At 37.5% G+C, this 16806-nt stretch overlaps 1 protein-coding gene across 10 annotated transcripts in view; it reads left to right on the forward strand.

The window, feature by feature from the left end:
• Positions 1–16806, forward strand: part of OTUD7A (OTU deubiquitinase 7A) — a 153639-nt gene that overhangs the window by 105668 nt on the left and 31165 nt on the right. For all 10 annotated transcript variants that reach the window (XM_071813825.1, XM_071813824.1, XM_071813830.1 and 7 more), the window contains one exon: positions 15906–16088. In XM_071813825.1, the coding sequence (XP_071669926.1) occupies positions 15906–16088 (183 nt within the window). The remainder of the gene's footprint in view (positions 1–15905; positions 16089–16806) is intronic.

Below are 16806 nucleotides of genomic sequence, written 5' to 3' on the forward strand. Positions count from 1 at the left end.
GGAAGCTATCTGGTGTTTTTTATGTATTTTATTGTAGTTGGTTTAGGTTTATAAGCTTAAAAATGGAAAGACACCTTTGATATCTAGAAGTAATTTTGTGATAGTTGTTTTTATTCATTTCTTCTGATGGGACTAACAACAAGCGTGAAGATGGGAAGTTAGAAATTAGTAGGTGATATATATGTAAATTTCAAGGTGGTTCTGTGGCTTAATACATGCACACTGGACTTTAGATCAGAAAGTTTTTTAATCCTAATATGCTTTAAGAAATTGTGTTTTAAATCAAAGTAACTACTGAACAGCTACAACAGACTTAAATGTATAAATCAGGGTATATACCTCCTTTTTGCAGGAGTAATTTCACTTTATTGTATATATGCTGAAAGTTTTAAATTTTGCTCTAAGTTCTTTTTTTACTCTGGGTTTTCAGTAAGAAATAAATATTATTAACACAGAGGTGCACACAATTTTGCAGCATTTCCCAAGTAATCTGTGTTACATGAAATAAAACCTTAGAATACCTGTGAGTATCATCATTGGTTCACTATGTTTAATACACTTCAGTTTTGTCTGACTGATTTAATTGGCCTGTCGCTCTGGCCTAGAGTCTGTCTTGGGCTGTTGGTCTTTTTGAAAAGGAATATGAGAAGGTTTTTCTCAGCAATATCAGGACAGATTGTCAGTTATTGTGCTGACAAAGCATTGCCCAAACTTGAAAAAGTGTTCCTACATATGAGAGGTAGTTCAGAAGAGTTGCATATCTTTTCTTTTTATTGCTATGCTTCTTCCTTCTGTTAAAGAAACATAGGGTAGTATTTTTCTGTGTTGTACTTCTGATTTGTGTAAATGAATAAATTCATACCAGGCATACTGACAAAGAAATAACCAATGAGCAATGTAATTATTCTGAACAGGCTAATAGACACATGCATCTAGCCCAAATTATTTCCTCCTACACAGGAATTTATCAAAGTAAAAGGGATTGTTGCTAGTTCTGGACAAGATGTGCTCACAGGAACGTTCCAGCACATGTAGTTGTGGCTGCATTTGGTGTAACAGCTTCTAACACTGGCCATATCTTGTGCTGGGGGACAATAATTGATCCAGTGGTTTCTCATTTGTCTAGAAAAGACACAGAAGGACCTACCACCCCTACACCACGATGCCTGTCTTTCATACTTGTCACAGTGTGTAGATGCTCTGAGCTCTGAGAGCGGCACTTGAAACCCATGGAGTAACTTCTTGAAGAGAAGCTACGTTCAGAAGAGCAACTCCCCATATAATGCCACACAAGGCTATAGCAAATGTTTTGCACCTGGTCTTGGAATGATGATGTCTGCATAATATTTTCAATTCAAAGTTTGAAAACAGGCGTACACAAATACTTTTGAGAAATTTCAGTATTTGATTGTAGTTTGTAGCCCCAAAATGACTGTCATAAACGACTTTAGGCTAAAAATCCTTGCTTGTATAGACCCTCTTTTCCATGTAATCATGAGTTTTGGTCACTTCTTCCAGGGTCCAGTAGCTCTTCTCTCTTTCTGATCTGCTCACAGATTCTGTTTTTATAAATTGCTGAAATTGAATGTTCAGATTGTGTTTCTATCGAGTATACACATATTTTTTTTTAGAGCCATTTCTAATACTGTTTCCTTTGTTCATCTTTTGGGGGAAATTCCTTGAATTTCACTATCCTGTAAACAATCAAGGAAAGCTCTTTGCTTCCTTATCCAGTTATTTTAATATATTAGTTGTTTTGCTTTGATTGTCCTGTGGATGTATCAGGACAGCATTGTGCACAATATCTGATATTCTCCTTGGCAACAAATGGGGGAGTTAAATATATACTGACAGTTGTACAAATAGCTAAAAAAATCTATACATTGCATATAGATCTTTCTAAATTGCCAGAAGCTGTCCTAAATATTGGCTCTGCTGACGTTTTTATACTCTGGCTGTCCTGCTGGTACAATCCTTGCATTTTTTTTCTGTTGAAATTTGTATTGAGCACAGCTACTTGTCTCACTAAAATATTCTGCTTGTTATGCTTGACACGTATCTTCCAGAAAGTGTCCATTCTTGATTTTAAATCAAGATTTAAAGAGATTAAAAACCCAATAATAATATATATCTACATGTATTTGTGTCTGGCTCTTTTTGCCAGCTATTAGTATCCTAACATAAATAAGACTAGAAACCAGTTGCTTCTTTATATAATTTTGATAACCTAAACATGTTGAGCTCCAAGTCTTACTTTCTGTCTCTGTATTTTCTCTGTCATTCAAAAGAATGATTACAGAAATGTTTTGGCTATTTTGGTAGCTATCTTTTTAGTGCAAAGATTGCCTTTTTGCAATTACATTGCATATGCTGGTGTTTGTGTCTTTGGCCAAGTTTGATTTAGTATTGCACAGGGAGCTTGTGGTCAAGTCTCTGATGAAGTCTATGCTCAGTTTGATGCTTTGGAGCTACCAATTCTAGAATTCTGTGCAATTGCTTAACGGTTAAGGAGGTCAGATTTCATGGACTTAAAATCTTAAAGACAGTATTTCAGTGGTATGAGAACTTCGTCGTGCACATCTGCAAATGGATGTGAATGCAGACTTTTAAAGCTGCACCAAAATTAAAAATCGGGTTTTCTTAGTTCTACCTAAGAAATTAATTTTGTTTTTATGACATTGCTTTGTCTACATTTACAAAAACCTTATATCTGTCTAATCAGCCATTCATTGGTGGATAAAATTGCATTAGAAATTAGTTAGTTTGTGTTTGTCCAATACGGGATTTGTTTCATTCCTACTTTTCAAATACTACTTAGGGAGTCTGAAAGTCCAGCTGTAGGTTACTTGCTATTTATGTGGTACAGCTATGGGAACTTAGACTTGCAGACATGGAGAAAGTACGGGGAAAGGTATGTGGAGGCAGAAGGAGCTTAGCACTTAACAGCACTAGATCTACACTTTAGTAAGTCATCTGCCTCACTGTTTGAGTTTTCTGTAGGTTTTATTGAGTTTTCTTGAGTATTGTAAAGAACCTTCCTTCCATTGCAGTTTATTCTGATAACTTGATAAATTTGTAAACAGCCCATTTTTGCTGTTGAAGAAAACTTTTGAAACTTTAGATTACAATCTGATACGTCATAGACCTATGGGTTATGATTGAAGCAGTGTGCTGGATTTTTTTTTCATTAAACTGTGTATAAATATTTCAAAACTAAGGCCTTTCCCCAACTGTTCATTGTAACAGTTGCGATATTTATGACTGGGTGTATTTTGTAAATGTACACCATTATGTTAAATAATAAACATAGCAAAGAATGTTAGATTTATAGTCATGTGGAGCTACATAACTGGGATATTGTAAAGTATAGATTATCCATCGTGTTCAAGCAGAGGTTTCTGATAGCACAAAATCATTTACCTTGTTACTGATATGCGTCTATTAAAGATCTACAATCATATGAGTAATCAAATTTGCTTCCACTCTCTTATGTGCTATGGATGCTTAATAATTCAGTTTAATGAAAGCTTAGAATGACTTTGTAGCTCTAAAGTGAGAATACTCTTCCCTTCCTGTCCACAGTGTGTCTTTTTTCTTGCTTTTGAACACCCCAGTAACTGCATGCCCACTTCCAGGATGAGAACCCAATGTAGCTGAGATCATGAGAAGAATTCTGTCGTGGGGATTATGTGCAGCTAAGCCAAATAGCGTCTTATCTCTCGCAGTTCTGAAATCTCTCATCTACCCTTCTCTGTACTAGTACAATTTTTTTGTGCCTGCAGTGTGCCTGCATGCCTGAGCAATAACTGAGTGAGCTATTTCTGGGTTGAATTCTCCAGATGATCTGCCTCCACATCAGAATCTGTCCACCATCAGAAGCTGCAGTACACTTTGTCTGCTCTGTTAGTTGCTGGCAGTGTCTTTCACATAGAACACTTCATGCTTAATTTTGGTTGCTTGTTCTTATTGGTACCTTTCTGTACTTTTTACACTGAATGGCTTTTTCTTCCTCTAGTCAGCACTCCTTGCTTTCTTTGTCCTGGACCACCCAGACTACTTCCATCATTCTTTTGAGTTGAAAGAACAGCTTTCTACCAGCACTGCGAAAATTCTTAGCTGCTATTACAGCTGAATTATTAAAAAGGGAAACACAGATCTTTCAGCTTGGTTATGATTACAAGACTTTGTGGTGTTCATCCTTGTTGTTTCGTACTCCAGGGAGGACACTTGGTTGATAGCTGTTTACACTTGCATCTCTAATCTTGCAGAGACTTTAATGTAAACATCCAGCAGGAATTACCTTTTGAGAACCTGCACATCTACAGATAAGCATCCTCAAATTTGTGGCATCTCGAAGACATCATAAGTCCTGATATTTTTATGTTAATAATTACGAGTCAACAAAAGAATTATGAGAATGTCCCAATGCAAATAAAAGGACACCTAAAGCTGTTTGCTGATTGTACCAGATAATAAATAAAATTGCAGGTTGGGGAGAATATATGAGCACCACATAAGCAGCAAATTATAGAGTAGAAAGAGTGACTGTGACAGTTGCTTGGCTCTCTGAGTATCATTTGACTCAGGGGACATGGAAACTGGATCTGTCATTACACAGTGTGATGGATCAGGAATCAGATACGCAGCATGGGAATAATTTATGGTACAATTTAATGTGGATGTATGAATGGATTAAAAAAAAAAAAGGATAATAAAAAGTGTGTGAAGAATTTTATAATACTTTCAGTTTTCCCCCTTGTTTGCCCTTGATTCCAGTGAAAAACAATAGAAATCAGTGATCTGAAATCTTTTTACTTCCAATAAAGGCCAAGAGCATGCTCTTACCTTGTGCTGTTACATTTATGAAAACAAAATCAGCTTAAGACATTTTCCTGGCTATCTGATATAAAACACTAATACTGGACTTCTACATTTACTAAGATGCTTACAACTATTTTAAATTAATTGTAAGATAACTTTAACAAATTTCAACAATGTATCGCTAGCTCTACCAGCCATAGCTTAGTGGTTTATACATGTTTGCTAAAACATTTGTTTCTTAGAAACATTATTTTCCAGCTTCACTTTCATTTTTGAATGATTGCTTCTTGAGTCTTTCATCTAGTTCGTTTCATATCTCTCTGAGATATTGTTCACCACTTTCCAAGGTTTTTACCTTGTTTGTGGGCTCCCCAGAACTGAAAGCATACTTCTGAATGTGAGAGTGTGTAGAGTAGGCGTTATGTTTTGTGAAGCTTTACTGCATCTCTATTTTAAGATTATTTTTGTTCTGCGTGACTGCTAAACAACTTTTCAGATTCTCTGCTGACCTTTTTCCTGTTCACTAATACATGTTCTTTCAAGTTTACTTATTTTTCCTAAGCTGATGGTGGATCAAGGTACTATTTCCAATATATTTGTTTAAACTGTTCCTTTACTGAACAAGTTGGCATCCATATCTCTCAACCTTTGCTGGTCTTTACTACTGTTGTGCTTTAAATTAAATCAGTTCCAATTTCTTTGAACTGGTGTATTATAAATCATCAAACGAAGCTCAAAAAAACAGTAGTTTTTCATTCCACAAATGAATTGCATCCACATAGTCAAGTCCAAGGGAGGTAGGTACCTATTGTTTTGGATCTGATTGCCAATTCTTGAGAAATCAGTGGGTGGGGCAATTGTTTTTCAGTCTCCTCATGGAAATAAAGACAGTATGCACCTCTACAATTCTGCTGGAGGACCTGAAACTGTTACTTCATTTACTCATTGTGACCTGACTTCTTGAGTGCCGTATATACCACTTATATGGTATTTGTAAGTATGGTTTTGTGCCAGGCATTCAGTAAATGCTTCTGCTGAGATCAGGCCTGATTGTTCTAGGAAGCATTTGTCATTATTCTCTTATTTGCTGATGTCAGTGCTCAGTTTTCAAGAAGGTGAACAGATCATAAATTTCACAATTTAAAGCACTGAAAGGGAGTCTAAAATGAGCCCATTTCCACCCTTTTTAAGGTAATTTAATTTTTCACTTTAAAACTAACCTATCAATTGTAGTGCAAAAGAACTGAAAGAAGAGTAATGTGAGTATTATCATCATAAATGATATACCAAACCCCAGACCTCTTTTCCCCCAGATGTAATGGGAAAGCTGGAGAGGTTTCAGGCATGAGAACTAGACAAACACAGCAAAAGGTGGGGAGAGCTGAATGGAAGGTTTAGTATTGCCTTTAGCTTCCTTTTAGTTTGATGGAATGAAAATGTGCTAGGTTAGGGTCATCTAGATGCTACAAGATTTCCATTAATTACCCAGAGATTTGGATTTCAGCCCTCAGTTTTGAAGATAATGGGGGCGGGAGGGAAGCAAGCACACAAAAAAATCCTAATTTTACTTTAAAACCAGCCTAAAATAAAAGCCCGTGCTCAAGCAGTTAATATTGACAGAGCGATTTGACAATAAATGTGACCCAAGTGACAAAAACAACAGTCTCAGCAAAACAGTTTGAAAAGCAGCCCATGGTGGTAGGCATGTGTATCGCTGCTTTGTGCAGAATTAAATTAGGATACATATTAGATTAGTGTCACAGGAAAACATGACATCGGCTGCAAGACTCTCTGAGTGTCCTCTCAGTCATGCTCATTAATGGCAGCTGGACCCAACGGCACCTCAGAGCCAGTGTACAGACTTCTTTGCCTCACTAGGCTTTGGGAAGATTCTTAAGCATAAGCAGATAGGTCTTTATGGCAGAGAATTAATTTCTCTTTAGTTGTGTTTGATCACCGGCTTCCCCAATATCCAGGAATGAGGAGAACATGTCCCTTTTCCCCTGGATAGTCTAGGCTGGCACCTTGAATCTCCCATGCACAGAATACCAGAAATGCTTGAATTGCTAGGGATAACCTACTTAAAATGTGGCCTAAGACAGAAAGAAAACTGTTAAAGAAAATAGTTTAATCTTTAAAACAAGTTATGCTGCGTTTGGTTTACAGCCCCAGGGCCGTAGGTTTGGATGCACTGGGAGATTACCAGTAAATCAGTTTGGAAACAGCTTAGTTTTCAGGAAGCAGCAGGTATGCAGGCGATGACCACATGAACATAGGGAGAAGAGGTAGGATGAAATGTTGAAAAATGCCAACAGTATAGACAGCCATCAGGAACTGGAGCATCCGTGAAATTCACTGGCAATAGTAATAATAAAATATAATAAAAAATAAAAACATGAAAAATAACCCAAACTGCATAAAAAGTAATATATTTAACTGAAAAACTGCTCTTGTATATATGGTTTCATTTATTTATATAAATGATGTAGTGTTTCACTGTTATATAAATGTAATTGCTGTCTTATTTTCAGCTTTATATTGTGCTTAATCGAGGTATACATAGTTCACCATTAATTCAGAAATCAGGAGGCTGGTTTCCCAGTCATGAAATGGATGCAGTAAAGGAAACTGATCCATTGGCAAATGAGAGAGATGCAGTAGATAGATGTCTCCTCAAAGAATAGCGTATATAAGCAGAATTTAAAGAAAAGCATGTAATTAATGGAGAGGGAGAGAGAAATTTACAGTACTGTCACGTGATTGAGTGTACAACCCTAACTCCTCCAGAATAGTCTCTTATTCTCCTCTCCCTCAGACAGTTCCTTTTTTAGTTCTCTTGTGGAAGGCTTGGCAAAGGGAAGAGGAAGCTGAGCTGCCACCGATGGCTCGTTACACACAGATCAAAATTGTCATTTCCAGCTGTCTGTTCAGCTTTGAGTGACTTCACATTCTAGCAGCCGAGGACATAACAAAATGTTGTTGCTACATTATTTTCCTTTGAGAACACGGAACAGAATTAAATCTTGTTTTAAAACCTATGGTCTAATTTTATCCTAGTTTTGCATATAAATTTTTCAGAAGGGATAAAGCTAGTCTTGAGTTCCTCATCTTATGCCTGTTCATATTTGTTAGTCTGCTTCCTGCCAAATAGGAAGAAGTGACTGCATTTCAGATGAACTTGTGGGTTGCTTTATTAGCAGTTGGTTTGTAAGAACGGACTTCCTTACGTGGGAAAAGCTGATGGTAGAATTCCAGTCTTAACAGATTGTCAAGTTTGGGGGACTGAAATTTGTGTGTGTGTGTGTGTGTATATATATATTTATATACATATATTTAAAAATAATAATAATAATGGTGCACTGGCCTAGTGGCACAAAATGAGAATCATTTTATGTTGGTGAAATCAGTAATCTTGAAAGACAGAAGCTGCTTAGTATTTCTCGAAATGCTCTTCTAGCATGGTCACCTCATGCTCCTGGGTTTAATAAATAGCCTGGATCCAGTAAAAAAGCTCCTAGAATTATCCATGTTAGTAATAACTGAAGAAGCAAAAGAGCTTTTGCAGTTGAAGTTGGAATTACTATTCATTGTGTTAGTTAGGTAGTTAGTTGATAGCTCTGTCTTCTGCCTATAATCATAATTTTAAATATTTAGAGAGAATCCTATAGGAAAAAAAAGTCCTATGAAAGTGTGAGGGTAAAATGGCAGTACTCTTCTAGTTCAGAACAGTTAATTGTATCTTCAACAGCATGTAGAGCTATAAATGGGGGTTGCATTGAGAAGACAGAAGTTAGGTTCAGCCAGGACAGTAAAATAAAGGCTTCTGTGAAGTTTTGGTCAAGATATTAGAATGATTGAACAATGTCCCTAATTGTATAAAGATAATATTCCCTCATGGTCCTAAATAAAATTCAAAATTTAATATAATTACTGGTAATTATTAATCCTCTCAACCAATGGCATCTCACAAAACATCATCCTCCCAGCTACACAAGTATGCAGAGAATTCCTCTTAATGACAAAATACATTAACCATGTTCAGCTTTTAATTTCTTCCTGTTGTGGCAAATGTGAACCTTTCCATTTCTCAATTATACAGGGCATCAGGAGTACAGAAACTAACTTTAAACCTAGGCAGGACAGAATTGAGGTTGATAGGAAAAGGAAAAATTTCAAAGGCTTTCGTCTGTTTTGGGAGGTTCACAACCCTCAGGCCTTTTTGAATTCTCCCATTCAATTGAATACCCACGTAACCTCAGGAACAAAAATTGTTCTTTTGCTGCATTTGGATATAAGTTGGTCTGACTTAGACACATCCTTGTTAATGAGGAGCCCTTAATGTAGAATTCTTGGGGACCTGATTATTTCAAATGATTTCATCTAAGTGTAGAACTAGAGAGAAGTGTGAATCCCAGTAGATTAGCAAGAGATCATCATAAATGCATTAGTCTCGAGTGTTACTCTCTGTGTTGAGTTCAGAATGAACTTACAGATCCATTTCATAGATCGTGTCTTCATATTCACTGTCCCCCTCAGGTTGGTTATTCTTCCCAGTCTGAAAGTTAGCTTATTGCCCTCTCTGTTTATGTTGTTCCATAATCCTGTATTCCATTGGGTCAAACTGATCACTTGTAAGTCAAGATGGTAACACTCATACTAGATTTGTGCCGTGAAACGCTGTGAGGACTTGTCTCGTTCAGACCTCACTGTAGAGCACTGAGTGTTTCTTGTTTCCCTCAGCCTTGCAGCCAACACTTCCAGCTGAGAACCCTTTCCTGTGTTCTTGGAAGGAAAATGTCATGACGTAGATTCGTATTGTTTTACCTTTTAACTGCTCAAAATCCAAGCTGACAGATGACACAGAAGAACATAGAGGGAATAAGAGCTCTGGATTTTGTTTTTAGCCTGCCAAATACTGGATTTGTGCCTCGTCATTTGTGAACATCTCGAGTTGTATAACTTTACAGGTAGTTTACACCATCCTAAGGGGAAGGGCTACCTGAATCAAGCATTCCTGCTGAAAATGCCTGTACCTGTGTAATTGTTACTGATAGACAATATAGTGTCACATAAAATGCTGGTTCCATTAAATGGGTTGAAAGGGGAGCTGATGTACCTCCCACCTAACAGCTGATCCTTTGTGTTCTCTGCTGCTATGCCAAGAACACCTTTCTCTAAACTGCCATGGGCTGTTTGGGTCACAGCGGTGTGTTTTCTGCAGGGGATTTGAAGGGGTTACAATGATTTGGATGGTATTGAAAACAAAATTTTTGTCTACCAAGCAAGACTTTTCCTGTTCTTTGGGCAGGGACCTTTGGCTGGGTTTTGGGTTAGTTTTGTTTTTTAAATTTTTTATTATAGGGAGATTTGTTTTTTTTTGTTGTTGTGTTTGGGGCTGGTTGGTTGGCTTGTTTGTTTTAATAGGGAGGTTTGGAGTGGTTTTTGTTTGGTTTTGGTTGGTTTGTTTTTCCACAGGGAGGTTTGGGGTGTTTTTTTGTTTTGTGGAGTTTTTTTGTTCGGTCGCTATTTTCTGTGAGATCTTTGCATTAGCTTCAGCAATAGTGGGATTGTAATTTTGTTCCAACTTGCTAGTAAAAAATATAGACAGTGATAGTAAAATATTTAAGAAATGGTGGCTAAAACCTTGAAAGCATCTGCTACTGCTACATTGCTGCTACATTGCTGCTGCATTGCTGCTACTGGTTCTTCAGGAGTCCCTTTTTTTTTTTTTTAATGTTTTCTAAATAGTATTTCATTCGAGTGTGAATTTCATTAACAACAAAAAGAACATTAAATATGAAGTGCATGGGGAGATATTGCAGCCAATTAGAATGATTAAAAATTTCAAAAAGTGTGTCCATTTTAATGTAACAGCCACCTCACCAAAATACCTTTTTTTCTTTCTTATATTTGTCACATTGAAAAATGATGCTCTCTCTTCCTTCCAGCTTAATTTCTTCATCAGCTTCATTGTCTTTTTGAGGTTCTCTAGACCTCGTTTTTATGTTCTGAAATACATCATTCCGTGATCTCGTTCATGTTGCTCTCTCTGTGAGCCGTGTAGCTTTTTGGCTTCTTCTATTTTTTTTTTTTTTCTCTTTTTGTTTTGCAAACGTTTCACATTTTCTGACTGTATATTTTTATCACCTCTGCTTCTTAGTCAATATGCACCAGCAGCTCATGAACTCTCAACACAGGCAGCATTGTAATTAGTTTAATTCTGTCTAACCTTACTCTTCTGCACTGTTTTTCTTACATTTTTCGTCCTGTTTAGCTTTAGGCAGCATTTTACACCCCTTTTAAAATTTGCTTTGCTGAAGTCCTGTGTACATGCTGTTGCTGCAAGTTGCCCTTCATAATGGTCCTTGCTGTTTAGTTCCCCATCTCAAATTGCATCCTTTCTAGCGTTTTGTTTAGCATTAAATCAAGAATTGTTGGTGACCTTTCAAATGTTCTTTTTAACATATTGGAGTAGGTGGATATTTGACAGCTTGGCTGGGGAGAATGCTTTATAGTTGCATGTTTGTTATTCCTACTAATTAATGATAAATGTCCTCTAGTTGTATTATATCTGTTTTAAGAAGTGAAAGACAATAGCTTTATTAACTATTACAACCCTGCTAAGCTGTGCTGTTTTAGCCAAAACAATAAAAAAACAGAAAATCCAGTGACTGAATAACAGCATGTTGCTTGGATCTTGCTGCCTGAATATTATCTGCCTGAAAAACATAAAATCTAGTATTGGTACAACTAGCATAGGCTGCTTAATGGGTGCTTGACTTTTGTTATTAGCAAGTATGAGTTGTGATCTAACGAAGCATGTGCTTAACATTACACAAGCAGGGATTACTCATGTGCTGCAGAGCATTAAGAAGTCACTTTTTTCTCACAGCACCATCAAGTTAAAGACTAGGTTAAAAAAAAGGTGGACCCTTGCTCTCCAGAAAAAGGAAGGGGAACGCAGCTGTCTAAGCTCTGTGAAAACTGCTGTAAAGCCTGGGTGGCGCTAACTATGTTACCTTTATGAAGTCAGAATATTTCTCATGTTAAAAATCACAGTAAGTGATAGTCTTGAACTAAACGGTTTAAAGCAAAAGTCCAGTTTCTAGTCTTCTTCTGCATTCAGATTTCAGCTTTCAAGTTATCAGCTGATTAAAATGTGGTGTTGGAAATAGAACTATTAAAAGAAAGAAATCATGACTTTGTCAGATCACTCTGAAACTTCCAAGAGAGCTTCCAATAGAGAGCACTATATAGTGCTGTTGTTTTGGTTTGGTTTTTTTTTGTCTATGCGGTATATTATTTTATTTAAAACTCAACAGTCTCAGAGCAGCGGATCACTGGGAAACCCCCTTCTGAACACTTCTTAGAGGCTTTAGGTTGTCTAACTAGGGCAGAGGGCAGGGGGAAGCAGTCCTCTCTGATCATCAGGAAAAACTGAATCACCTGGAATCCTTCTGAGGTGAGTCCTACCCTTGCTGTTCTTTAGCATCTTTTTTTTTTAACCCTTTATTAATTCAGTTTGAGGTGGTAAAGCAAAAATGAATAAGTGGCTTCTTAAATTATGTAGTGTTTATCTAAGTCTTTGTTTTTACTTCAGGCTGGCAATGCCTCCTGTTCTTATTCAAGCAACAATTATTTAGTACAGAAACTTCACAGTGCAACTGAGTTCGTTTTTGAATTCCCCTTTCATATAGATGCCTGCTGTCTCTGGCTCTAAAACATCAGTACCAGCCCTAAGAGTACATCTTCCATTCTTTACTCAGCTGCACTTTGTTTGTTTGTTTCCTTGTTTTTCTTCCATAATAGAAACACTTGGTTTCAAAGCAGAAACCTTTCAGTCCTGTTAAATTTTACACCTGCAGACTCAGCACATGCAGCTGTTCTTGAAATAATTGTTCAGTAAAAGTATTCATTCAGTTGAGTTAGTGAATTAATTTGATTCCCATATCCTGATCATGATTCATTACCTGTGTTTTCTAACCAGCTTTGTGCTGCTCCAGCTTTTTACTGCCTCATATTCTATGACCATTAGAGACTCAAAGCCTTTCATGTAAACTTAGTATTGTCATCACTGCCTTGGAGCAATTCAGTTGCTACTAAGTATACGGTGCTACCGGCGATTTGTCATCCGATGTGATGGTGTGTCCCAAAATAACACTGTTATGTCTGTGAAATACCTTTTAATAGAGCCTTTATACAAAATGATTGCGTTTGGCCTAAAACTAAGGACAGCAGGATTCCTGTTAGTCTACTGATTTTCTGCTTCCATATTACATACATCAAAGCCCTGTCACACAGCAGTCATTTACAGCACATGCATAGTGATTTGTGTTTGATTTCAGAACTTAAACATGAAAATATCTTGAGCAGATGACCTGTAAGGAATGCCCTGACGTTAGAGAAATGCTATCTGAGTTCCATTACTATGGGTCTGTTTCTCAAGGCTCTGTACTGAATAAACCCAGGTTGGTGCTGGGAGTCACGTAGCGCTGGAATACTAACATTGCCAATACTTGGATAATACTGTTTTGTTTAAACCTGCATTTCATAGAATTATATTTTATTGTCACTTTCACTTTTTTTCCTAAAGTTTTACTTTATTGTCCTCATGGGTGAGAAGATGATTTAAAAACATATTGTTAGTGCCCCCTAAAAGCAGAACCAAAGAAAAGCAATCCCTACTCCAAACATTGGTATGTGATCACATCAGTCTTGGGAACATACTCATGATTCTTCCATGTTTGGCTTGGGCAACTCGATTCATATAATAAATATAGTTAGAGCAGAGCCCTGACTGGATTGTAGCTGTTGCATTTACATGGGATTTTTAGAAAAAAGAGTTCTGGCAATAATTCAAGTGCTTGTTCTAGGGTCTCTGACAATTTTCCCTGAATATGCATTTTTGTCCTACAGGCTTTCTAATAGAAGATCACAGCGTAACTTATAAAACTATTTCATGTGATTGACATGGTGGTTTATGTTTTGGACTACTCAGGATGTATAGAACATTCTTGCTTGGTGATATTAATGCTCCTTTCACAATTCTTTTTAGTACTTCGGAACCTGAGATAGTTTAGTTCAACTCTGTCGGTAACAGCTGTTTGTAATGGTTTTTTCTTACTTGAGTTAGGTTTATGTTCTTCACAGTAGTGACTGTAACAGGAAAAGACTTTCTTTTAACTGTATAAAGCTGCTTTGTGCTATTTTTAGCTTATTTTCCTTTGTGTAAGCAAATAAGTTATATTTAACTGCTACTCAGGTAATGTAGCTTTTCAAAGTACATAAAGTGACAACCTTTTATAGTGTGTAATAAATCCTGTACTAATCAGATTCAGGTTACTTTTGAATTCCCAGGAAAGTGCTCATGGAATGCTGTGAAAGCCTCATATAATTAGTGGGGACTTTTATCTTGCTATTAAGTATTTGTTATTTTCCAATTAAAAACAAGTACTTGGAGAATGCTAGGACATGGATATATTTTAACTTAGCAGGATTGTTTTCAAAATAACATACAAACATCTCAACATTTTTTTTCATCATCATTTTTTGAGAGTGACCAGTACCGTTTCACTGTGTGTACTAAACAACCTCCTTTATCTCAGGATTTTTGCCTGTGTTCTGTTATTGCTGGTCAGAGCACCAGGATGAAGTGGGAGCTTGGAAGCAAATCTTGTAGAAGAGTCTGTTGGCAGGTTCCATGAGCAGCTCACACAGATGTGGAACCACATTGACTGAATCCTCTCACTGCATGTTTTGTTACAAAGCACTCTCTTATATCAGCTTTCCAAAAGACTTCTAAAAATCTCCGAGAGAGCAAGTTCTCTCTGATACATAGGATAAAGGAACCTAAAGTATTTTGCATTCTAGCTGCTCTGCGAATAGAAAGATAAGAAAGTTTCTCACTCTTCTGTGCTATAGCACACTAACAGTCACATCTTTCCATCATTGCTGCCAATTATTATTTATTATTAATACAACTGTACAGATGTGAATTATTATTGCCTCTCATTATTTTATGTTCAGTTCTGTGGTATTTAGTGTTCATGTTACATTCCCGGTTTCTGGAGCCATTTGATCAGATTCAGAGCAAGAGAAGTCCTTAAATAATAAAATGTCTGGTTTGTGGTTGAGGAGAGAGCAGCAAATACCATCTACCTCAACATCAGCAAGGCTTTTGATACATTTCCCGCAGTATTGCTATATTCCGATTAGGATGTCGCAGTCTGGATGAATGGACAACTAACTGGGATGGGCAGTCTGGATGGATGAGAAAATAACTGGTTTTTGACGGTCAGGCTCAGGAAAGTGAATTATACCTCTCAGCACTTTAGACATCTATAATAATGTGCCTAATTTTGCCCCCTGCCTCCGGTCCAAAGAAGGCAGCAATGAATTGGATTGAGTTCAGGGGAAGGCTGCAAAGGTTGTTGGGGGCTGGAGCACAACTCCAGTGAGGAGAGACTGGGAGAGCAGGGCTTGTAGGGGCTTTGAGGGAATCTCTAAAGAGCAGCTTCCAGAGCCAGTAAGGTGATCAAGGAGTTGGGGCCTGTCTCGTCACAGTGGCGCATGACAGGAGGACAAGGGACAATTGGTGTAAGATGAAACAAAAGGTTCAGAGTGGATGTAAGTCCCATGAAGAAGGTCAAATGTGGGTACAGTTTCCCCAGAGAGGTTGTACAGTCTCCATCCTTGTCATTTTAAAGACCAACCTGAATAAAACCCTGAGCATTCTAGTGTTATCTCACAGCTGACCCTGCTTCGAGCAGGAGGTTGGACAAGAGCTTACTTGAGGTCTTCTCCAATATAAATGTAAAAAAAAAAAAAAAAAAAAAGTTTATTTGTCCCTTTCTTTGTCCATTTGCTGTGTACTTTCAAGGTGTTTATGAACTGTGCATTTTGTTGAGGGAGGAGTGGCTGTAAAATCTTTTATCCAAAGAACCTCAGTTCCTGTGCTGTCGCTTTTAAGAAAGAGTGATTTTTCTCTACCGAAATATATCTTTAAAGTGCATATGAATATGGTTTCCAGGTTATCAATTTGGTCAGACACAATGTGATAACAATGTCCTTTTGCTGTTTGGCAGGCAAAAATTGGGACTTGACAGCAGCTTTGAGTGACTATGAGCAGCTCCGGCAGGTGCACACGGCCAACCTGCCCCAGGTGTTCAACGAGGGCAAATACTACAAGCCACAGGAGCCAGAGCAGCCTCCCCAGGTGACAAAGGCTGAGCGACCTTGCCTGCAGAGACAGGATGACATTGCTCAAGGTAAGAGCTCTTCTCCAGGGCTTTTGTGGACGAGCAGCTTTCTAGCTTGCCTGCTTGCAAGTATTGCTTGTCTGCAGGGGGCTGGAAATCGTTTACCATCTGCCTGTGAACTATGTCATCGGGATGGGATCCACAGAGCTGCTGCGGGACCCTGCATTTCACATGTCTAAGTTGTCATGAGCTTTGCCGCAGTCCTGCAAGTTTGTTTTTTTTATTGTGTGATAAAAGTACAAAAACACATTGTCCCCAGGCAGTCCTCTGGTGCTTGTAAAAGGAATTAATTAGAGGGTGTCACAGACCACTATTGTATGTAGTTTTCTATGCTTATTAAGTCCAAAAAGAAGGTTAAAAAAAAGCACCATATTTCAGCCTTCACATTCTTACTCACTGTGTGTAATTAGGATGAATGAAATCTATGAATAACTTTCAGCTTTAAGATTTTGTTCTTTTATGGTTCTGCAGAAGAAAGGACAACCTGCTATCCCCTGCCAAACAGAAATTGAAACCTTAAGAAAAATGAGTCAGTTGATTTCCAGTACAGGATGATAAGCATTAGAATGTACTTTTTTGTTTGCAGAGCTTTTACAGATTTCATTTCAGATCTCTGTGTCTCTGACTGTTTAATATTACTTTATCAAGGAACAATAGTTTGCACCAAATTAAATCTACAAGTCTGACAGCTTGTCATGTAGGGAAGGAACAGCACTAGCTGGGTGGT

Source organism: Patagioenas fasciata, chromosome 12 (genome assembly GCF_037038585.1).
Source record: "Patagioenas fasciata isolate bPatFas1 chromosome 12, bPatFas1.hap1, whole genome shotgun sequence".
NCBI classification, from domain to species: Eukaryota; Metazoa; Chordata; class Aves; order Columbiformes; family Columbidae; genus Patagioenas; species Patagioenas fasciata.